This window comes from Dama dama, chromosome 12 (assembly GCF_033118175.1).
Source record: "Dama dama isolate Ldn47 chromosome 12, ASM3311817v1, whole genome shotgun sequence".
Classification (NCBI taxonomy): domain Eukaryota; kingdom Metazoa; phylum Chordata; class Mammalia; order Artiodactyla; family Cervidae; genus Dama; species Dama dama.
In genome coordinates this window covers 11,903,158-11,928,758 of record NC_083692.1, presented here as the reverse complement: position 1 = coordinate 11,928,758, position 25,601 = coordinate 11,903,158, and the positions used below count along the sequence as shown (strand labels likewise).

General features: G+C 38.1%; 1 protein-coding gene across 1 annotated transcript in view; it reads right to left on the bottom strand.

Moving 5' to 3' along the window:
* The window catches only part of CEP128 (centrosomal protein 128), a 452,428-nt gene that overhangs the window by 295,901 nt on the left and 130,926 nt on the right, over positions 1-25,601 (bottom strand). Inside the window, exon 13 of the mRNA XM_061156507.1 lies at positions 4,784-5,134. Coding sequence (XP_061012490.1) covers positions 4,784-5,134 — 351 coding nt within the window. The remainder of the gene's footprint in view (positions 1-4,783; positions 5,135-25,601) is intronic.

Genomic DNA, 25,601 nt, shown 5'->3' with positions numbered 1-25,601 from the left:
AGTTTCAACCTGTGTTTATCATTCTCTTCTGGGAATTTTCTAACGGCTCCGATAACTATACAACAGACTCCAACATCTAAAGTTTTCTTGAAGTGAAGTGAAAGCTCCTCAGTCGTATCTGACTCCTTGCAACCCCATGGACTATGCAGTCCAAGGAATTCTCCAGGCCAGAATACTGGAGTGGGTAGCCTTTACCTTCTCCAGGGGATCTTCCCAACCCAAGGATCGAACCAAGGTCCCCCGCATTACAGGCAGATTCTTTACCAGCTGACTGACAAGGGAAGCCCCAAGTCACTTATCTACTGATCACATAATACCATCCCCTGAAGCACATCATCAAAACCCAAAGGCATGACTTCTAACAGCTCAGTTACTGCCAATAGCATGGTGCGGTTTTCCAGCCTTCCCTTGAGAAAAGTCTGATCATCCCAGTTCTCACCCTACTTCTCCACTTCGTCAATCATTTTAGGTTTGTCGACTTACAGCTCCTTACTCCTAGAATTGATGTTTCATATTAGCTTGAATGTTTTTCTGCTGCAAGTAAGAGAAAACTCCAATTCAAGCGAGCTTAAACTACAAGGTGATTTACCATCATTCCAAGCAGAAATGCTCCAGACACAGCAGGTCAGAGCTCTAGGTCCACTGCTCCGCATCGCATTCAGCAATACCTTCCCTACTAATGAGGCTGCATTCTCCGGATCATTGCCTGATCTCAGCCTCAGCCATTTCTGGCATCACAGTCAAACACAATAATGTTCAGAGAAGGAGAAACTCCCTCCTACTGTATCTTTTTTAGGAATGAGTAAAATTTATCAGAAGCTCCCCAACAGTCTTCATAGTTCATCCTTCAAATGAAGAATAGTTCTTGATCAGAAGAGGGCTAGATGCCTAGCAACTTGTCTACATTAATTGTTTGTAATGTGATGGAATGAATTGGGCTGGGGTCGGGGAGGAAAGCAAGATCACTGCAGGAGCCAATATACATGATATTCTATGTAAGTTTTGCTGGTACCATTCAAGAGCAGCAACAGAATAAGTAGAGAGTTAGGTAGATCCCAGATTGAAGATCAACAAAATGTGTGGGGTGGAAGTTAAGAAACTGAAGATGCCAGTGAACATGTCACCAGATTAGCTTTTTGTGAAGTCCAGTCTGAGAGGGAAAAAAAACTGATTCCAAGAAACAGCTGGCCAACCAATAAAATGTGGGAAGGTGAAAATCTGGTGGTAATTCTTAAAAGAGGAAAAAGGAATAAAAGTAATGTGGATAATCAGAGACTGAAATTTTAGAACTATAAGATCTGAACACAAATTATAGATGATGACAAATTTTAGCCATAGAAATTAGCTGCAGAGTGATTGGAAAGTCACTATACAACAGGAAGCTAGTGAAATATAAAAACACAGAGTCCAATGGGCTGCTGACTTAAACTTGGAGATCACCAAAGATAATAGCAAAATTATATGTAATGAAACAGGTTGAAGGGAAGCCAGGTGTGAAAATTCTTGAGAAAAGTGGAGGCTTAATGGAGACATAAGTAGCAGTCAGGAGAAATGGGAAGGGAATGTTCTAACCAAGCACTGTTTCCATTGAAGAAGAGCTATAGAGGAAGATAATGAAAGAAAGATTGAAAATGGCTGGTATGACCCCAAAGGAATGACACTGCTTAAAACCATGGTGATTTATGGGAACAGGAATCAACTCCTCAAAGGCCTGACTATCAAGTCTGTACAGTTTTTTCTTTTTTTTAGGGAACCAAAAGGTAGGCAAGAAAAATTTTTAAAGAAAACAAAAGTTAATTTTCTGCACAGAAAGAAACATGCAGAGACTGCTGGGCTATACTAACATATCGGTACTCTAGCCTTTCTTAAATTGCTTATGACAGGACTGCATACACATTTTAAAAGTGTGCACTTTAGCACTGATCCTCCTTACTTTTCAACCATTAAGAAATTCACATTTGAAAAGATAGTATATATTACATACGGCTCTTTTATTTCCCTCAGCATGAAAGCAATACACAGAAGGAAAAGATGGCAATTTAAGATTCTCGAAGTCAAATATTATCAAGGAAAAAGCTCAATACATGGGCAAGTCAATTATCCTGCCAATTCAATAAGAAAAAACAAGGCAAAACAAAACCTAAGAATCATTCCCATTATCCGTGTTAAGAAAAAAAAAAAAACACATGCATTTGGAAACATTCAGAAAAGCATACATGATGATCAAAACCCAAACTGAAATATTTTTTCTTATTATTTTTAAAGCACATATAAAAACCAATGACTTCAAAAGCACTTTAAAAGAAAAAAAGGCAAAAATATCACAATTCTTGACGATTATTTATATCAGTAGAATGCTGGGTCTTCAATTGAACGTTATATATATCGATAGAACATTAGGCCATCTATATATCTCCGAAGAATATCATGATTCCCTGATGTAAACATTCATGTCAGTGTCTTTTAAGGAATGTATACATACTGACCTGTCTGGATTTTTTCTGCAATGATATGCTATTTGTTTGCTGTGCCATATTCTTCAATAATGAAGCAGTTTTGTAATATGATATACATCTGACATCTTACCAAGATTCCATAATGCAATGTAAAAAGCAGGGGGGGAAAAAAAAATAAGAGCAATAGTTAAGAGAATAAAAGCTTTGGGCTTTCTAATGAATTTTTAAGTGGCACATCTTAAAGCAGAAAATAAGTGAACCTGGAAAAAGATAGATGGAAGTAGGCAAGGAACTATTTTGAAAATGCAAAGACTGCATCTGTTGAGCACATGAAAGGGCTCAATAAAGTTACTTATTAAACAATTAATTCATTCTCTAAACTATAACATGCTTTATTTGTAAACCAGTATCATTTTTACTTTAACATACACTTCCAAATATATCCTGGAGTCACTTTTGGAAAGTAATTAGTCCTAAAAAAAAAAACAAAAAATGAGTAGACTGTCTTACTACTGCCCTAAGGTGGTTTTCTATTTTATTCAAAATTAAATATTCTTCAGAGGCATTATTCAGTAAGGTATTAAAGATATACTTTTTCCAAAGTTATTTACAATGTATTTCCGTATCACAGACTTACTGGACACTTGAATTTGCAGTAAAATATCTGTTACCCTTTCTTCTTTGATTAACCATTGCTCTAACTGTGACATGCTGCATTAATTTTTAAGGCTTTTAAAGTGGAAATTACAATGCCTGCTGTGATAATTGTAATACTACCCTAACTGTGGCAATCACTTTAAAACTACTTCTCTGCTTATCATTAGCAATGCTAAGTGATAAAAATAACTTTAGCAGGAGTATTCTGGGAAGTGATTGTTTAACAATTTTTAATATTCTAAAAAGCTCAATTGAGAAAACTCTCCTGGATTAGGATACTGTCTGATGACATGGACCCTTCTAAATTTCCTCTCATTAAGCAAAATCCCCAGATGGCTCTCAATCAATCAATTTCCCCAACCCCTCTTCTCTCTCCCTACCTCCGTTATAGGCAGACTCATTGAGCCAATTGCCAAACCAGGCTGACAACAGAATAATCAAAGTAGACCAATTTCCTGGGATCAAATCAATTCACATTCAAGTCTGAAAGCTTCAGAAGGGCTTTACCTTGGGGCAATGAGTCACCTATTAAGTGTCAGGTGGGTTAAAGTGAAAAGCATTCCACAGTCAGTGCAAAGTGATCACTTCCTCCATCTTTTATATGTCTAAGAAATCCGTATGTAAAAATGAAAGCATCGTGTCCATGACAGCTCATCTGTCATGAAATAAGCATTTATCATTCTTAAGTGCTGACAATTGATTTTATAGGTGTAATTGCCCTACATTTTGCTTTCTTTTGAAAGAAAGTCAACTTATCCAAATGATTATTCTTCTGAAACAATCACAGTTCTTGACAAGTGACAAATGACAATGCAAAAGTGATAAACCAAGACTAAACATGGATAAAAATCAATCATGACTTTCCTGCTTATTATCTTATAAACATCTGGGTTTAATTCAATGCAAAGATACAGTTGAGAATCAACACAGGAGCGTAAAATCCATTTAAAATAACCGATTATACAAGAGAAAAGATGATGTTAAATGCATACACAGATCAATGAAATGCTTTCTGTTGCTATCAAAGGAGCACAAAAGTCTTCAAGAGGCTTGAGACCTGACAATACTGCTCAGTGAGATTATCAATGCTATTCACTTAACTAAAATTACAGCTGCTGCCAGAAAATGGTCCAGTAGTAATGACTGCATCTTAAATGCTGCTTTCAAACCAATACTGAAGTTGAGATACACAAATAAATGAGATTTTAAAATACATTCACTGGAGGAAAAGACATGTGATATTAAGGAAGATTTTGTGATTTTCTTCCATTTGGATATTAAAGAATAATTTCAAATTAGGGCATAGCAATCCACTCCCATGGACAGAGGAGCCTGGCAGGCTACATACAGTCCATGGGTTCACAAAGAATCAGACATGATTGAGCAACTTAGCACGGGGAGTGCTAGGGAACTAAAAGCTAAAATAGAGGAGAAGAGTGGATCTGTTTTAAGAATTAACTCTGCAAAGCCACAGAATGTTAAACTACTACAAAGGCTGTACAAAGATTTTATCTGTGTACCTTGAGACAGTGAAGACACAGAGACTCTTCTACCAAGAACCTCTTGATAGGTTACACACACAGCACGGCACTCAAGAGTTTGTTCAAAGGACAAATGAGTGAATGGTCGGTCACAGCAGAAATCATTCCTCAGGAATGTGGCTTTCGTACCTGATTATTCTTGTCTGACAGTTGATCGAGACTTTCAGATTGCTTCTCCAGTGCGCGTTCTAACTTCTTATGCTTAAGCTTCCACTGCCTAATGGACTCCTGAGCTTTCAGCTTCAGCTCCTCTCTCCTCTTCTCTGCCTCCTGTCTCAGGCCCTCGGACTGCTGGAGCTCCAGAAGGTACTGCTCGGCCTGCTTGGTGGCCTCCTCGGCGTGCTGAGTCAGCTTCGTGATCTGCAGGTCAGCTCGCTTGTGTTTGGCGTCACACGTCTCAAAGTGCTTCTGGATCTCCTTCAGCTCATCCAACATCTCTAGCTGCTGTTTTTCCCTGTTCTCCAGTTCATGGGTTAAATTCTAGGAATAAAGCATGTGAAGGATCAGGAACATGTTCTTGTTAACATTGGATGTGTAATATATCGTCAAACAGGAGTCACTAATGTCATCAAATTATCAATCCATCTAGAAAATACGATCCTTTTCCATGTATCTCATGATCATATTAATTGAGAATAATTTGTTATAAAAGTATTTTCATTTTTAGACTACTTCATTATTTAAGAAGGGAAAATATGTTTTTTTTTCCCCAATTGACTGTCAGTAAACAGAAAGCCTTGTTGATGAGAAAAACAACATGTATTACTTTCGTAAGAATCTAGTGTCTTATATAATGAAAGAAATGTCAATGCTTTAGAATTTGTCAGATTGTCAGAGCAATTATATGCCATCACACATAATGCTTCACTTTCTGACAGCAAATAAAATTTTATGATAATAAAATAAAAATCTGTAACAAAAAAAAGAACATTGATGACAGAAGCACCAGTATAGACAATACTGTAATGTGAAAGTCCATTTAAATGTGATAAATTACTTATAGATAGGTTATTTGACTGGAAATACATAATGTTATAAGTTGATAAACTTATGTCAAGCTTATACAAATCAATGAAGGACAGATTTTCAATTTATAAATTTAAATTTACGTGGAATACTTACCCATTCAAGAAAAGAACTCGAACTCTTAAAATCTACTTTCGCTAAACCAGTGGTAAGCAGTGGTTTAGCCACTAAGTCAGGTCCAACTCTTGCGACCCTACGGACTCTAGCCCGCCAGGCTCCTCAGCCCATGAGATTTCCCAGGCAAGAACACTGGAGGGGTTGCCATTTCCTTCTCCAGGGGATCTTCCCGACCCAGGAGGGAACCAGTTTCTCCAGCCCTGGCAGGCAGATTCTTCACCAATTGAGCCACCAGGGATGCCCCCTCCCCAAACCAGAGTTGGTCAATAACACACTTGGAACTTACACTAAATCATCATAATTCAAATGCATTTTTAATTTGAGAAGAGTGAGCAAATACTGATTTTTAACTTCAAAAATGAGAGTACATTATATAACATTTTATACACATAAAAGAATGTTATCATTGTTAACAGTTAAGCCACTCTTGTAAAGCTCTGGAAGTCAGTGAGAAATTCAGAAATAAGCTGCTCCTTCTGAGCCTTCAGTTTCAAATACTTGTGGTTACAAAAGTAACACAAAAAGGTCATATGTTCAAGTAAGATTGGGTTCAGGAAGCTAAAATGACTGTGAGCTGGACAAACAATAAAATATCACCTACATTGTACTGAAGCACCTATAAACAGACTGGAAACATTTAAAAACCTCCTCTAAGAGCAGATTATCAGTTCCAGATTCAGCATCCCTCAACTGTGGCTCAAATCAAGTTAAATATAATTTCTCTCATGATTAAAGTCATGATTTGACATTATGGCAACAACATATAAATAATGCCTCTAAAACAAGAGGTTTGCATTTGCTCAGTTTGCTAAATCCAACGCAGCTTGGAAGAGATGAGTCACTCCTTTATCCACCCAAACAAAACAGTAAATTGAGAACTGTGCACTTGTTTGTGTAGAAAATTCTAAAATGAGATCAGAAAACCCTAGTGATGGTGGTTTACCCTTTTGCCCTTATCTAAAAGTTTTACCACTAGGCCAGAAATCAACTTTATTAAACAAGCAGTATTCAAGTGGTTTCTACATCAACAGAGAGATCCCATTTTTCCTCCCACAACAAAGACTTGGGAGAGCAGTTATACTTCTGATGTGTTAGGCACATAGTTTATAAAAAGGTTAATAAGATCTGGCTTCAACACCAAAGAAGATGGTAATCTAACTGGGGAGATATTCACACCAACAACTAAATTACAACAGTGGATAGTACAAGGTGCTAAAATATGACGGACAGTTATTTGAACGAGTCTATATTTTACAGTGTGGCTGGGGAGAGTCTCTCTTAGGCGGTGACATAAAAGTTGAGATCTATACCAGTCCAAGTTCGATGCATGAAATAGGGCACTTAAAGCCAGTGCACTGGGACGACCCTGAGGGAGGGGAGGGGGATTCAGGATGGGGGACACATGTACATCCACGGCTGATTCATGTCAATGTACGGCAAAAACCAACGCAATACTGTACAGTTATTAGCCTCCAATTAAAATAAATTAATTAATTTTTAAAAAAGAGTTGTGATCTAAATAAGACGGAGCCAGCAATAATGATAACAACAACAACTAAGGTTTATTGAGCAGTTAAGTTGTGCAAGGGATGGTACAAATGCTTTATATGAGTTACTTCACTCAATCCCACCACAAAACTAAAGTAAGGCACTCATTATCTTTATTTGAGTGACAGTCAACCACCACTTGGAACTTGCCCAAGATCATATACCTAACAAGTGAGGGCACAGCATTCAGACTCAGACAGTCTGAGTCCAGAGCCCGTTTTCAACTCATTACTAAGCTTTCAGACTTCCAGATGGACCCTAACTCCATGTGTCTACAGTCACTCACTCCTATAGACCTATCCTAGTGTTGTTTTTAGAACCGTCACCTTTGAAGTAAGAGTATACCCAACCCTCTTTCCCCCCATTATCTCCTCCTCTGGCTTTGTCTACCCATCTGCCCAGCTCCCTTTTCTCCTAATACATTTGCTCTTCATTGCCAAAAGGAGATGATATTCCTTTTACTGGCTTGAGATCCAGGCTCTTTAACCTAAATAAGTAATATTTCACTTTAGCCACTCTCCTGCTTACATCTCAAACTCCTTTTAGACCTATTCAACTACTGAACTTGAATAGTAAAACATCTCTGTAGGACCTAAAAAAAAATCTCCTATTTCCGATATCAGGTTACCAAGTCCCCCAAGGAAAATCACAAATGAGTGTCAGGGGATGTGAAGAGACACTGAAAGCCACCCTCAGTGCCCAGAGATTCTTCAGCATGCCCCACCTGGTCCAGTGTGCACTCTCTGAACCTACCAGCTTTTTCACTCACTGTAGCATACATAATAATCTAGTTCTCCCCCTGAAAAATAACACTGAGGCTATTAGGCAAGACACCCCCCAAATTTCCTACATGTACCATCCTGAATCTTCCCAGCAGTTAAGGAAAAGGGACCTTTCTTCTTTTTTTTTTTGGAGGAAGGCAAATATTTATTCAGCATCTACTCTATATTAAACTATCACAAATTGATGACCTCACCTCTATAAATTAGGAAATGCAATTTTTCTACCATACTGATCCTAAGTAGCAGAGTTGAGATTATATATATATTTTTTTATTATTTTTTTTTTCCAGTGGGTTTTGTCATACATTGATATGAATCAGCCATGGATTTACATGTATTCCCAATCCCGATCCCCCCTCCCACCTCCCTCTCCACCCGATTCCTCTGGGTCTTCCCAGTGCACCAGGCCGGAGCACTTGTCTCGTGCATCCCACCTGGGCTGGTGATCTGTTTCACCATAGATAGTATACATGCTGTTCTTTTGAAATATCCTACCCTCACATTCTCCCACAAAGTTCAAAAGTCTGTTCTGTATTTCTGTGTCTCTTTTTCTGTTCTGCATATAGGGTTATCGTTATCACCTTTCTAAATTCCATATACATGTGTCAGTATGCTGTAATGTTCTTTATCTTTCTGGCTTACTTCACTCTGTACAATGGGCTCCAGCTTCATCCATCTCATTAGGACTGGTTCAAATGAATTCTTTTTAATGGCTGAGTAATATTCCATGGTGTATATGTACCACAGCTTCCTTATCCATTCATCTGCTGATGGGCATCTAGGTTGCTTCCATGTCCTGGCTATTATAAACAGTGCTGCGATGAACATTGGGGTGCATGTGTCTCTTTCAGATCTGGTTTCCTCAGTGTGTATGCCCAGAAGTGGGATTGCTGGGTCATATGGCAGTTCTATTTCCAGTTTTTTAAGAAATCTCCACACTGTTTTCCATAGCGGCTGTGGGACCTTTCTTCTTTAGACAAATCAGCCTACCTTGGTTCCTTCCTTCCACATCCATCAAGGACTTCACTACACCAGTTAGGCCTTCTCTTTTCTTACTATATCATTCTTCTCTATTATTCTCATCTTTTAAAAAGAAAAAAAAACCTAATTTTTTAAGTGAAACAAACAAAAACCCTTTATCAATCTGACATGACCTTCTCACCAGCATCCTGTCCTCTTCTTGTTAAAAACTCCTGTGAAGAGCAGTCCACACTTGATGCCCCACAGTCTTATTTCCAATCCACTTCTCAGTTCACTGGCTCTGGTTTCCAGCCTGATTACCCAATTAAAATAACTCTCATCAAGATCCCCAAAGATAACCTAAAGCCAAATACAGTGGGCTCTATAAATCCTTCCTACTATCCTTGTTGCATGTGACACTGCCAATCACTTCTTAATCCTACCTCTCTTCTTCCTTTATTTTCATAATACACTCCTTACTAGTTCTCCTTTTTCTTTCACAATCTCCTTTCCTGGGCCTCTTCAACTATTTGGCCTTTAAATAGAGATAACTGTACAGGTTTCTAGTATTAAGCATCACTCCATCTATAAAATGTCTTTGGTGGTAAACAAGTATGTAGGTAAACAGAGATCTAAGTGATTCCTAATTCAGAACCAGACTGATCTTAACTCCAGATTTTTAAATATCTACTTGCATAATGAGTCTCTACACTTGATAATCCTACAGGCATCTTAATTTTAGCACATCAAAAAAGTAAATTCACTGGATGCCCAACTCCCAACAAAAAGACAGTCCTATTAAAATAGCAGTAAATTTCCACTGAGGGAGGGTAAAAATGGAGCTGGACTTGTGTATTTAAGCACAGAGAGTCAGAAATAGCTGCTGTAGGAAAGAGAAAATGAACAAGAGAGAAATGTTTAAAAACTGACAAACAGAAGTAAGGTTACAACTAGATTGTCTCAAATTTGCAAAGGACCCAAGAGTAGATGAAATTCTTCAAATTTCTCCAGCAACTCTTTTGAATCCAGAATTAAAATAAATCCAGCATTATTTATCCTCTGTTAATTACAGAGCAACAAGAATAGGCATAGGATTAATAAATGCAAGCCCAGAGTTTAACAAAATAAATTCCTTTTGTTCTCACATTTTAAAACTACAGACTTTCATATTAACAGATAACAGACAATATTTCACTTTGAAGAATATGTGAAAACATCGTGGTGCTGACTGGACATGTGAGTGAAAGTGAACAGAAAAGGGGTGGTTCTTAGTATAAATAAGGTGTCCTCACTCTTGATGGGAAGGTAGGTTTCAGTGTGAGCAGGACGAACACAGCCTCCAAATGCCCTGAGCCTGGAAACTGTGGCGACTGCTTTGCTCCTGTCAATCTGACTGCATCATGCTTCAGGTAAAACTCAACAGAGAACTCCTTCCTACGTTCTTTCCTCACTCCTTCATGGAGTCTACTCAGCCACTTTTTTGACATTCTCTTTAATCCATCTTCCTCAGAAAACCAATCAGAATCATCTAATTATAATAAACATTTCTCCCTCATCAATCAAAAGACTATTCTATAGAGCCCTCAAAACAATTCCTCCAATAAACACCCACACACAGAGCACACATGAAGCGTACACATACATCATCAATGCAGGGATAAATGCTATCAAGGCAGGCACATATAGCAGACATTAGTAACCGCCTATGTACCACATGAAACATTAAATGGAAAGCAATTTTATTATGTATTCCATTATGATGATATTCAATTCCAACAATACCATCATACATTCCTGGACGCATCTTCTACCCTGAAGAACTTTTTTATATTTAAACTGTGTAAAATTATCTCAGCTACTAAACCAGGTGGTTAAATTTTATATCACTTAATTAACCCATTATTTATTTCCTACTATATAAGTACCATCAAAGATAGGAACAAACCAAAGTAACAGAAACATACTTTTTATCAAGAATTCCTTCCAGCTGGATGGGAGAGAAAAACTTGAGCATCCTATAGGGAACCTTTCAGAGTCTATGGTTGGACCTGAGAACTAAACTAACATAATATAGATTAACAGGAGAAAAGAATATGAATTTTATTTAATAATTTTATGTATACGTAGGAGCCATCACAGAAAAAAGAAGACCCAAAGAAGTGGTTAGGACTGAGATCTCATATACTTGAATAAAGAATTTAAGGAGAGATGACAAGATAAAAGAAAAGGGATTTAATAATGGAAAAGTGATTAGGAAATCTAAGGGGAAAATGAATGGAAGATAAGAGGACTGAAGCTGAAGCTCCAATACTTTGGCCACTTGGTGCGCAGAGCCAACTCACTGGAAAAGACCCTAATGCTAAGAAAGATTGAAGGCAGGAGGAGAAGGGGACGAGAGAGGATGAGGTGGTTGGATGGCATCACCAACTCAATGGACATGAGCGTGAGCAAACTCCAGGAAATACAGGACAGGGAAGCCTGGCATGCTGCAGTCCATTGGATTGCAAGGAGTTGGACACGAATGAGCCACTGAACAACAAGGGTGATTTTAGGTTTGTTTGTACAGATCCATTTTGGCATCAACTCCCAGTTTTCCTTGATGAGAATGCTATTCTCTTCCTGGTACAGGGAGTGCACTTTCCTCATGGGAAATACTGACTTGCTTTTAGGTACAACGAGGAGGTCACAGACCCCTTTCTGCATCTACTGGTTCTCAAGCGCCCTCAGCTGAATAAAATCAATACGCCAACATGGCATAATTTGGGAAAGCATGCTCTGATTTCCTTCAGGTTACATTACCAAAAAATTTACAAACTGTCTAATTTACTAAAACTTTATACATTTGAATGGATTTTTCTCTTGCCTTCTTCAGATGGGAAAATATATTAATGGTCAGCTGTGTTAAGGGTCTCAGGTTTGGTGATAGCTAGGATTCACAGAACTGGAAGCCTACAGGTGCCCTTACTAAGATTTATCAGGATGAGAAGACAGAAGGCCAACCGGCAAAGGGAACAGGACACGCGGGGCAGACCAGCGGAAATCAGGCGCGAGTCTCCAAGAGCCTCCTTCCCGAGGGTCACACAAGACGTGCTCAGTTCTTCCAGCCGTGAGCTCTGACACTTGTGAAGCACTGTCTACCAGGGAAGCTCATCAGAGACTCAGTGCCCAAAGTTTTAATTAGGGGCTGGTCACTTAGGTACTATCTGCCTCGTGTGTGCGCTCAGTCGCTTCAGTCACATCCAACTCTTTGCGACCCCATGGACTGTAGCCCACCAGGCTCCTCTGTCCATGGGGATTCTCCAGGCAAGAATACTGGAGAGGGTTGCCGTGCCCTCCTCCAGGGGATCTTTCCAACCCAGGGATGGAACCGATGTCTCTTATGTCTCCTGCATTTGCAGGTGGGTTCTAATGCCTAGTATTGTATACCAAAATCTCAGACTCCTAGGAAGAAAGCAGGTGTTCAGTAGAGACGACATTTTGTTTGTACAAAACGTCCAGGCACAGTGAGCTACCCTTATTACTTGGGGGAGATCTCATATCAGTGTAGAGAAATGGTTATCACTCCAGTTCCTGGATGCCAGACAAATACCTACCTCGCAAGCAGACCCTCCTGAGGAAAGCTGCCTCTGGTCTACTAACTTAACTCCTCTCTTCCCAGTAGTAAAATGGCCAAAGGACAGAAAGGAAAAAATAAGGCCCTAAATAAGTTCTTAATTAAAAAACAATTAACTATAAATAATACCTGTAAAATAATGCATATAGAAGATAATAGAAAAGAACACTCTCCCTTTAAAATTGATTGGCTTTGGCTGCCACTGGCTCCCTTTTTAACAGCCGCAGTGGTTGTATTCAAATTTTAAGAAAACTAGACAGCTCATTCATATGAATAAGGCACTAAAACACAAAATAGACCAAAAAAAAGAGAGATTCTATTAAAAATATGACATGGATAGGACCCACCATAAACTCTAGCTTTAACCAATCACATATCTAAGATCATAATTTTACATATTTTGATTACAAAAGGATATTTATCACTTGAAATTATAAAAGTGGAAAAACTGGATATGGTAGGAGAATAATGGAGCAAATTTACAGAATTAAGAAATCAGCTCTGTCTGGCATACAAAAATCTTTCCACCCACCTTCTTCCTATTTCTCATATTCATGAAGAATTGTTAAGCCTACATTTAAAACATTTTTCCCATGAGGGATTAGGGACAAAAAGTCCTACACCTATGGTGTAGGTGGTAACAATGATCATTTGTTCACTGATGTAACTAAAATACAATTAAATACAATTTTTCCTCTATTCTTAATTGACACTCAACACACACAAAAGATTGGGCAACTTAGTGAACATTTAAAAATGAAAACCTGGCCCCAAATAAACCAGGGTACAGTAAATGGATGTTCAGTTGCTTCAGTCACGTCCGACTCTTTGTGACCTTATGGACCATAGCCCACCAGGCTCCTCTGTCCATGGGATTCTCCAGGCAAGAACACTGGAGTGGGTTACAGTGAATGGTATAAATTTAAAATAAACATTTCCACATATAGTATTATGTACTTCATGTGGAAACTTGTAACAGTAATGAAAAAACAGGTAGACTTAAAAGCCTCAGAATTAACATCTACAGGGAGACAGCAGCATACCATGGAAAAGCACATGGCTAATAGTGAGTGAGTAACAGTTGCTCAGTCATGTCTGACTTTTTGCAGTCCCATGGACTGTAGCCTGCCAGGCTCCTCTGTTCACGGAATTCTCCAGGCAAGATTACTGGAGTGGGTTGCCATTTCCTTCTCCAGGGGATCTACGCAATCCAGGGATCCTACATTGCAGGAGAGTCTTGACCATCTGAGCCACCAGGGAAGCCTACTATTAAGAGACATTTCTAAGTATAAAGACAGGTCAACCTAAAAAGTATCAGCAGATACATGCTTGACTTTATCTTGTAATCTATAAACAATACATTAGAATATGTAATGAATCCATACACCTTTTCCAAAGGAATACCCAAGACGGAAGTAGCAATAAAGTTATAAATGACAGTCATCAATCAGATGAAATAATTTAGATGAAGCTAACAGGCTTGAGTTCAAATCCTAGCTCTGCCAATCTATGACCTTAGAAGAATTGCTTACTGTCTGTGAACCAAAGTAACAAATAAATTTATAAAATGGACTCAATAACATCTACAATACAGAAGAATGATGACCTACAGTAGATCACTTAGATAAAGCATGTGGAAGAATCACTGGCACTTTTCAGGAAACCTTTTTATTACTATCTAGAAACAATGTTAGATTTAGAGAGGCAATCCAACACCTACCTTTTAGAGAGAAGGAAACTGAAGGCAGTGGAAGATAAAGTGATCAATTCAAGATAAGGAGGCAAGTTTTCAGCTGAGAAAGGACTAGACACAGGGTCCCTACTATTCAAATTGATATTGATTCCACTTCACCATATTACTGGATACCAACCAACCAACCTTTTTTAATAATTAAATAAATTGCCATGTTCCTTCCTGAGACAGAAGGAAATCCTGAACAGGAATTATACAATCCCTGATGCATAGATGTCTCTAGAAGTTTTTTTGAAAGAGAGAGAAGAACCACAGGATAAGGTGGGTTAAAACAGAACCAGAAAAAGTACTGAATGAGAAATACTGACTGGGGCAAACATGAGAGCCGGTGGGAAGCACCATGGCAGCTACAGAAACAGGAGTTAAGTCACTAAATTTAAGAGAACCTATTCTGATCAGCAAGACTTTATAAAGAAGGAGATATAAAATAAGGACACAACAGGCAAACTAAAGTGTGAAGAAACTGGTGGAAAGGAAATAAGCACTCATGACCAACGACAGCACGGGCAAGAGCCACAGAATGAGCAAGCCAGCACAGGCTGCTCACAAAGAGTTCAACTTCTCACTTGCCCACTTGTAAGTAACAGTAACAGCTCAACTTTCCACCTGCCCACTTGTATCTCTCACAAGCATACTTTCACTAACAAACTCACTCTTTGCCTGCACCCCCCAAAGCAGTAATGCTCAAGAGGGCTAAAACAGATTGGAAAGTAAGTTGAGAAATCAGGTTTGGGGGGATGTTAAAATTCAGTTTGAGCTCTCAATAGTTTTTGAGCAAGGGAGTAACATGATCAGATATGTGCTTGAGAAAGAATAATCACCAAAGGACATTATCCTCACACTAGGATATTAAAATATTATAGCAACATTAAAAATAATTGAATATCATCCTTTTCAAGCAGGAATGGACTTTGAGAACCAATCCTTCTATCATCTGAATTCAGTTTTAGCAACAAATTTGATGGAGCTGGTTTAAAATAGACAAGAACCAACTGTGGCATTTAAGAGACTAGAAAAGGAAAAGAAAAAAAAAAACTACTCGTCAGACTTTCTAAAGAAAATACAGATATGTTTCCATTCAGTCCAATAAACACTTACTGCATTCAGCAAGAACCAAGCTGCCAAGACACAAAAATGAATCAGCAGCATGGTTCTGTTTTACTACTCCAGATATCCATACAACCAAGTTGAGGAAACAGACATGTAACCATACTGTGAATAAATGTGATATATGCAAGCAATTGTTTTTTCTCTATTTCAAATTCTGCCTCTCTTCCCTATTTGTGCTACCAAATATATACTTAGGTTTCACTTTTCAGTGCCTTTATCTGATTATGCAATGGTTTCTAACAATAATGATATGTCCAAAGGAAAGACCCCTGAACTAACAACATTAAGGAGTGACAAAGGGAACAAAAAGAAGGTGACTGAATGGCTGCTACTGAATGTACTAGACAGAGAAAGCAAGGGCAGAATGGGGAAGAGAGAGAAACAGAGACAGAGAAAACGAATGCTCACGACAGTCAATCCCAAACTAAAACAATGACCACCACCTCTAAGGCAAGAGCGTGCCTAGCACTCCTGTCCTATTTGCCTTTGACGCCTTCTATCAAGAAAGACAAAAAAAAAAAAAAAAAAAAAAAAAGAAAGACATGTCCTTAACACTGGTGTTGGCAGAGGAAACAGGGTTGAAAGGAGTATGAGTGAAAGTCACTCGGTCATGTCCGAATCATTTGCAACCCTATGGACTATGCAGTCCAAGGAACTCTCCAGGCCAGAATACTGGAGTGGTAGCCGTTCCCTTACTCCAGGGGATCTTCCCAACCCAGGGATTGAACCCAGGTCTCCCATGTTGGAGGCGGATTCTTTACCAGCTGAGCCACCAGGGAAGCCCAAGAATACTGGAGCGGGTAGCCTATCCCTTCTACAGCAGATCTTCCCAACCCAGGAATTGAACTGGGGTCTCCCACGTTGCAGCCAGATTCTTTACCACCTGAGCCACCAGAGAATCCAGAAACAAGTATGGAGAAGAGGAAAAAGATTAATAAGAGAATCTGATCAACAAGACGCCTCTGACAAACATGCACAAATAAAGCCTTTCATAAGAATTCAAAATAATTTGTTCCTGTAATGTTTGAAAAAAATTAGGGGCAAGCCAAATAGAAATATAATCAACTGTGAGGCTTATGTTTACTAATAAAAAATACAATAGTTGTACATATACATACAAACCTTTTAATATACTAGAGCAAACACACATGCCATAAAAATACATGGTGTTTCTATTATACTCATTTTACCAAACATAAAGAATATTTAAAATTTTTAATTATTATAGAGATTAAGAGCTTTTACATTTTGGCACTGATGACAACTTCATTTTAAGCATAAAATATTTTGGTTTAAAAACACTTGGTTAGAAACACACTGCTTAATTATAGTATTTATCATTTAAAAACATGTAAACCACAACAGAATAATCTGTTTTATAATACAGCTTCTAGAAACCCAATAGAATAAAAGTAGGAAATGTCTAAATGTATCAAATTGATACACTGAGGCAAAAATTATCTTTAAGGCATAAAGCTCAATTCATTACAAGGACAAAAACAGTGACATTAAAGCTAATAAACAGCAAATAATTCACAAGTAGAAAATCGTTTTGAAATAGAATTCAATTAGTCATCTTTAATATGATGTGAACAAAGCATCTGTTCACTAATTCTAGTCTAAAATATGACTTCCTTAAAGCAGGAACAAGATGAAAACACTGATTGAAGAAAATAATAACATTACCCAAAAGGAGTGCAAACAGCCCAATGAGGAAGATGATAAGCCCAAGTACAGAAAAAATAAAATAAAATTTTATATTTTATGTTTTACTGAAATTAAACTCCAACTCCAGCATGTTGGAACAATTTCACTTCCATGTGACCAGTTAATTGCATTTATAAATGATTTAACTTCTTCTTGGGCTCCAAAAATCACTGTGGACAGTGACAGCCAAGAAATTAAAAGACATTTGTGCCTTTGAACAAAAGCTATGCTAAAACTAGATAGCATATTAAAAATTAGAGACATTAATTTGCCAACAAAGGTCCTTATAGTCAAAGCTATGGTTTTTCCAGTAGTCATGTATGGGTGTAAGAGTTGGACCATAAAGAAGCCTAAGCACTAAAGAACTGAAGCTTTCAAACTGTGGCATTGGAGATGACTCTTCAGAGTCCCATGGACTGCAAGGAGATCCAACCAGTCAATCCTAAAGAAAATCAGTCCTGAATATTCATAGGAAGGACTGATGCTGAAGCTACAATACTTTGGCCACCTGGCGCGAAGAGCCAACTCACTGGGAAAGACACTGATGCTGGGAAAGATTGAAGGCAGGAGGAAAAGAGGATGACAGAGGACGAGATTGTTGGATGGCATCACCGACTCAATTGGACCTGAATTTGAACAAACTCTGAGAGATAGTGAAGGCCTGTGAAGCCTAGCGTGCTTCAGTCCATGGGGTCATAAAGAGTCAGCCACGACTGAGGGATTGAACAACAAAACTAAACTAAAATGGACAGGAAGCTAAAAAAAAAAACCCTGCAAAGAAATTACAGATTGAATATAACATTACATATTTGTAAATGTGTTATTAGGTCTAACAAGAACTCAACCAGCATTCATTGAGTCACACAAGGCTAGGCTCAAAGGCTATAAAAGAAGAGAAGTGAAAGTCATGTTTCTAAACTAAAAGAAAAACCTGACTACTGCATTATTGGGTATGACCCAACAGCAGACAGCCCCTAGCACTGCTTCCTAATATACTCCCCTAATTCCACGGAGGTTACAAAACCAAATGCTCAGTACTCCCTTGTGCTCGGTTCCGGGGCAAATTAGATGCAATGCAGAGAGACTTAGAATGTGGAAGAGAGGCAGGGACCAAATACTTGCTAATATGGGTTTTTGCTGCTGGCCAGCAAGGTTATATGCCATGTGTGCTCAGAGGCTCAGCAGTGGTCAACTCTTTGCAATCACAGGGACTGTAGCCCAACAGGCTCTTCTGTCCAAAGGATTCTCCCAGCAAGAATACTTGAGTGGGGTGCCATTTCCTCCTCCAGGGGATCTTCCCAATCCAGGGATTGAACCCATGTCTCGTACGTATCCTGCAGTGGCAGGTGGATTCTTTACCACTAGTGCCACCTGGGCAAGGTCATAAAAGATTTTAAATATATTCTGTTCTGCAGTGAATCAACCAGTTTGTGCTATCCATCCTTTCCCGGAAGCAGAGGCAGGCCCACATCTGCCAATAGCATAGACAACTATTGTATAAAATACCTAAAGCAGTTCTATTTCCCACACTAAACTCTAACTGATATTATAAAATTTTGCCTATACTGAGTAAACAAAAGAATAGATTTAATAGGATTTCACCTGAATTTCTCAGACTCTCAATTAAGCCATGCCCCACTCACCTCTATTGGGAAATTAGCTTGACATATTCTTGCATTTCTTGATGAACTCACTCATTTCAGGATAATTTAGGTGTTTTATGAACTGATACTGAGAGGACAAGTAATCAATTTTCCACAGTTAGAAGACATAAGGCAAGTCTCTTGGAATAAAAGAACTCAAATCAATCAGAACAAGTGTGGTAGCACCAAAACACACTTACATGCAGCTAAATTAGGCCATCACTCACTGGGATCACACAATTTAAAACTTTTTTTTAAAACCATGATAGGTTGAAAGTAGAATGTACTGAGTCATTTTTTTTTGTAATTCAAGCAAAACACATATGAATATTCTTTAAAAACTGATTTGAATTCTCAATGAGGGATCAGCGACAAAAAACATCAGGGGCCATTGTCATAACCATGTCACAAATAGTCATCCTTTAAAAATACAACCTTCTGTCTTTTCTATCATACTAATTTTGGCCACATATACTATTATCAGATTCTTTTCATCCAATGAAGCAGAGACAGACAAAGGACGTTAATTCCAAATAATAGGTTCCTCAGTCTTTCTCAGTGATTAAAAATAATTATTTCTCCACAAACCCTATGAGGACATATCTGCTTCATACAACTACAGTTTCCTTGTACTTTTTAATGAAACATGATACTAAGCTTAAGCAAAGTACTGAAAATAATGTTCAATTAATTAAACACATTCATCTCTTTGTGAAGAAATAAAATATTAACTTCTGTTTCATTAGCTGTGATGTTCACTACATGGAACATTTTAAATATACATTTCTTCAATGTTTAAAATACAAAGGGGCATATAATTAACATCTAGGCCCCAGAAACACACACTAGAGGAATTCAGACCCTGGAACACACATCTCAAAGTACAGTTGTATTTTTCATTTTTTTCATACTCTATTGGACTGATAATTTTAACTCTGCAATTCTGGTGTTTAACAAAGTATGCAGTTTGGGAAAAGAAGATTTGAATATAGATAGGATAAATCCATTTAGCTTTAAGCAGATTGGTATTTGGGACAACTCTTATTGGAGGAGGAGCAGCCTGTGATTACACACTTGCTATGAAATACAACAGGCCAAAGTGGGTATCAGAGAAAGACATTCACCTGTGACTTACCAGTACTGATGTGGCAGCTGAGAGGATGAAGATAAAGTACATATTTCAGCTAAAGAAATATTATTCCCAAATTAAATGACATACAGTGAAGAGGAGAACCTAAATATAACATAACACTTAATTTTATTGCTCTACATCATTATACAGCGTTCCAGTTTATTTGAAACAGATCAGATGCATTATCTTATACAAAACAATAACCTTGTGCAATTGGGAGAAATCAATTCTATTTTAGACAAGAGAAGAAAGGAGAAGCTAAGGAAAGCTAAACAAGATAAAAGAGGCCTAATTTCTTTAAATAAAGTAAACATTGTTTTGAACTAACGATCCCTTGGGATACCACCTCACATCCATTCAGGTGGCTACTATTTAAAACAAAAAACAGAAAACAAACGTCAGAGAAATTGGAAGACTGTGCACTGTTTGTGTGAATATAAAATGGCATGGTTGCCATGGCAAACAGGAGAGTGGTTCCTCAAAGATTAAACACAGAATTAACATATGATCCAGCAATTTCTCTCCTGGGTATGTACCCCAAACTGGAAGCAGGTTTTGAAGAGATGCTTGGGCACCCGTGGACATTATTTATAACCCAAATGTCAAAGCAACCCAATTACTCAACTGATGTGTGGATAAGCAATATATAAACACAAAATGAATATTATTCAACCTTAAAAAGGGAGGACATTCTTCAATATGCTGCAACATGGAAGAAACTTGAAGACATTACATTATGTGAAACAGTCACAAAAAAACAAATGCCATGTGACTACACTCACATGAGGTATGTAATCCTAGAAAGTATAATGGTCATTATCAGAGTTGGGGGGGAGGGGAAAATGGGGAGTAACTGGTTAAATGGGTGTAGAGTTTCAGTGGGGGTGGGGATTGAGTTGGTTGCACAACCTGAAAGTATTTAGTGCCACTGAACTGTACACTGAAAAATGGGTAAGTTGCAAAGTTTTGTTATGTGCATTTTATCACAAAAAAGGAAAAATAATAATAATCCCCTTTTGAACTACAGGAGACAGAGAGAGGAATGGCTCTGAGGGATGTTTCTATTATCAGCCCCTCAGTAAAGTCCCAAGCCACAATCTTTCCCTCATACAGCCAGACCATATTCAGGCAATCAAAGTAAAATCAGTGTGATTACTGTATCAATGAGAATTCAAGATAGGACTCTGAACCCAATTTCACACCATCTAGTGAAAGTGAAAGTGAAAGTCACTCAGTTGTGTCCAACTCTTTGTGACTCCATGGACTATACAGTCTGTGGAATTCTCTAGGCCAGAATACTGGAGTGGGTAGCCATTCCCTTCTCCAGGGGATGGTCCCAACCCAAGGATTGAACCCAGGTCTCCCTCACTGCAGGCGGATTCTTTACCAGCTGAGCCACAAGGGAAGCCCAAGAATACTGGAGTGGGTAGCCTATCCCTTCTCCAGGGGATCTTCCTGACCCAGGAATTGAACCGGGTGGGGTCTCCTGCATTCCAGGCAGATTCTTTACCAACTGAGCTATCAGGGAAGCCCCCACACCATCTAATCACACCTTAAATCACATTGGATCATAGAGAAAGCAAGGGAATTTCAGAAAAACATCTACTTCTGCTTCACTGACTACTCAAAAGCCTTTGACTGTATGGATCACAACAAATGGTGGAAAATTCTTAAAAGAGATGGACTACCAGACCACCTTACCTGTCTTCTGAGAAAACTGTATGTGAGTCAAGAAACAATAATTAGAACCTTACAAGGAATAACTGAAGGGTTCAAAATTGGAAAACGAGCACAACAAGGCTGTATATTGTCACCTGTTTATTTAACTCCTATGAAGAGTACATCATTTGAAATTCTGGGCTAGATGAATCACAAGCTGGAATTAAGATTCCTGGTAAAAATACAAACAACCTCAGATATGCAGATGATACCACTCTAAGGGCCGAAAGTGAAGAGGAACTAAAGAGCCTCTGGATGAATGTGAAAAAAGAGAGTGAAAAAGTTGGCTTAAAACTCAACATTCAAAAATGAAGGTCATGGCATCTAGTCCTTTCACTTCATGGTAACCAGAAGGGGAAAAAGTAGAAACAGTGACAGATTTTATTTTCTTGGGCTCCAAAATCACTATAGATGGGGCCTGGAGCCATGAAATTAAAAGATACTTGCTCCTTGGAAGGAAAGCTATAAAAAACTTAGTGCGTGTGTGCTAAATCACTTCAGTTGTGTCCAACTCTTTGCAACCCCATGGACTGTAGCCCACCAGGCCCCTCTGTCCATGGGATTCTCCAGACAAGAATACTGGAGTGGGTTGCCATGCCCTTCTCCAATTAAAACCTTAGACAACATATTAAAAAGCAAAGCCGTCACTTTGCTGACAAAGGTCCGTATACTCAAGGCTATGGCTTTTCCAGGAGTCAGGTACAGATGTGAGAGCTGGACCATAAAGAAGGCTGAGCACTGAAGAACTGATGTTTTTGAATTATGTACTGAAGAAGCTTCTTGAGAGTCCCTTGGCCTGCAAGATCAAGCCAGTCAATCCTAAAAGAAACCAACCCTGAATATTCATTGGAAGGACTGATGCTGAAGCTCCAATACTTTGGCTACCTGATTCAAAAAGGTGACTCATTGGAAAAGACCCTGATGCAGGGAAAGACTGAAGGCAAAAGGAGAAGGGGGTGACAGAGGATGAGATGGTTACATCACAGATTCAATGCACATGAATTTAAGCAAACTCTCGGAGATTCTGAAGGACATGGAAGCCTGGTATCCTGCAGTCCATGGGGTCGCAAATAGTCAGACATGACTTAGCCACTGAACAACAACAAAAAAATTACATTGCCACATGCTAAATCCCACCAATATTTAAACTAGAATTCAATACAATTAAAAATGAAAATGAAAAATTTAGCCACATTAACCACATTTCATGTGCCCAACAGGTACATATGACTAACCTGTGCTGGAGAATGCAAACATAAGACATCTCCATCACTACAAAAGGGCTAATCTAGAGCAACCACTTGGTATTCTTTCTAATTTTCCTTCTCTTTTAATCTATAGGCATAGGACTTTTCTTGTTTCTAATGTTGGTTACGCATATTTTCTTTTCTAATTTTAAAAATAAGCTGCATTAATTTTACCAAGAGTGCAAAAAATATTTTTTGATCTCAATAAAAATAAATACTTAGGATAGTATGTTTTGTGGGAGCAATGTGACTGAAAATGATTCATTAGATTTGTTTGTTTGTGGTTCAACTTTAAAGGTCTGCTCATAGTTCATTTCCTTTTGACATGTGACTTTTTGTCTTAGTTGAAATACATCACTTGTTAATGTTAGTCATTTATCTACAATATGCTGGATATATGTCCTGTAAATACTTCCTTTCAGTGTGACTTGCTTCTTTCATTTTCCTAATGTTACCAAGTGTGAAGCAGAAATTTTGAACTGTCAAAATGAAATTTATATGTTTTTGTCATTTATGATTTATGCTTTTGGTGTCCTCATAAGAAATATTTGTTTATCCAGTGTTGTGTTTATGTTTTCTTTTAAAAGTAATTAATTTTTTAAAATTGTTTTCACTTTCTTTCCCTGTATTAATTACATATACATTACTCATCTTTTAGTGGTTATCCTAGAGCTTACTATATGTATCCTTCACTTCTTTTTTTTTTTCCTTCACTTCCTAACATATAAACTAGATTAGTAATTTTACAACTTCCTTCATCTTAGAATCAAGAAATTTAAAAACACTTCAACCTAATATATAATTCCCAAATAAAGCAGTATTATTCATGTAATTTTAATTGTCCAAATCACTTTAAAAAGATATTACTATGACTGGCTATTAGCCAATATTCATTTAGACTCTTCCCAGAATTTTATGCCATTTACTGGTCTTCATTCCTTGCTGCATTTTTTGTTCTTTCTCCTTCAAAAAATTACCTTTACCATATTAGGTCTGCTAAAATTGAATTCATCAGTTCTTGTTTTCAAGAAATATCTTTACTTCACCTTCACTTTTGAAGAATATTTTCATTGGGTATGGATCTAGACTGGCAATTATTTTATTTCAGTACTTTGAGGATATCTTTCTATTCTTCTGGTATCCATTTTGATCATTTATGGTAATATGTCTTCTTTCCCCTCTAGCTGCATTTGAGGCTTTCTCTTTTACTTTGGTTTTACTAATTTTACTATGACATGTCTAGTTGTGATCGTCATTGGATTTACCCTGCTTGGAATTCTTAGCACTTCTTAATTATATGTAATGATGTCTTTTCAAATATTGCTCCTGTCCCTGTTCTGCTTTTAAGACTCCAATTACATCTATATTAGAACTTCACTATGCCCCATGTATTTTTCATAAGCATTTCCTTATTTTCCATCATTTTGTCTCTCTGTGACTTAGAGTGGGTATTTTTTTCCTAATTGGGACACAATTTCTATAGAGGAGCAAGACTTTCCATATTGCAATGTAATGAGGTTAGCAGACCCTATTCTCAACAAAACCATCAGTTAACTGGTAAAAATTATTTTAAAAAATAAGAAACATTTAAAGCATCTGGAAATTGTCCTAAGGCACAGACCAAATGGAAAAACACTTAATTAGAAAATCAATTAAATCTTGGTAAGAATAATTAGAGGCCGTGGCATCTAAGCCACAATCTATTTAATATTAATAGTATTGAATATACCATTTCCCAGCTCAGTGTGAATGAAGCAACACTCCAGGCAAAGATAGCTAAGAAGATAGAACTTCCCCCATGCCCAGCTCCCAGTCCAAGGCTACAGATTAACCCACAGAGGGGCAGGAATCTAGATCAGAAGTGCTAACCCAAGAAGATATAGCCAAATGAAAAGTCTCCTTTCACCCAACCAGCTCCCACTTGTAGGGAAAAAGGTAGGTCTATTACTGACCCCGCCCAAGTTCACACAATATAGTAAAGGGCCCATAACCAAAGGGGCAAATTCAGAACAGAGACTACCATCCCAATCCAACACCATACTTGAAGAGCTGGAGTATCGCTCCAAAGGGAAGCAAATTATAGTCCCTGAATTCAGCTCCAGTGCGGTGATGCAGAGGTTCTGCTGAGGAGAAAGGTCATATGACCAGAGAGCTCAACAGTTCTGTTCTGTTGTTTGAAACAGAGGATAAGAAAATCCATTTCTAAAGATGATGTCAAAAACAATGGCCATCTTGGGGGTGAGCAGGTAAGAGGCCGGTAGTTTCCATAATACTACTAGGAACAAGACAACAGATCATATAGAAGTTTTGACAGACAGATTCAGGTAATAAGATAGCTACGGAGAGCCCTATTGGGATCAAAGAATACCCCAAAGACTGGTTGGTACCCACACCCTACCCTGCAAAGAGCCCCAACTTTAACTGAATCAGATTGCAGAGCAATTTTTACCAAGGACCCTGTCCAAAAAAAAAAAAAAAAAATCTGCTAGCAATTAGCGGAGAGGCTAAAAGCTAAGAGAGATAACAAAGCCAGCCTAGCCAGAGTTTAATGGGAGGAGCAGGGAATCAGACAATTAAAGACTACCAGCGA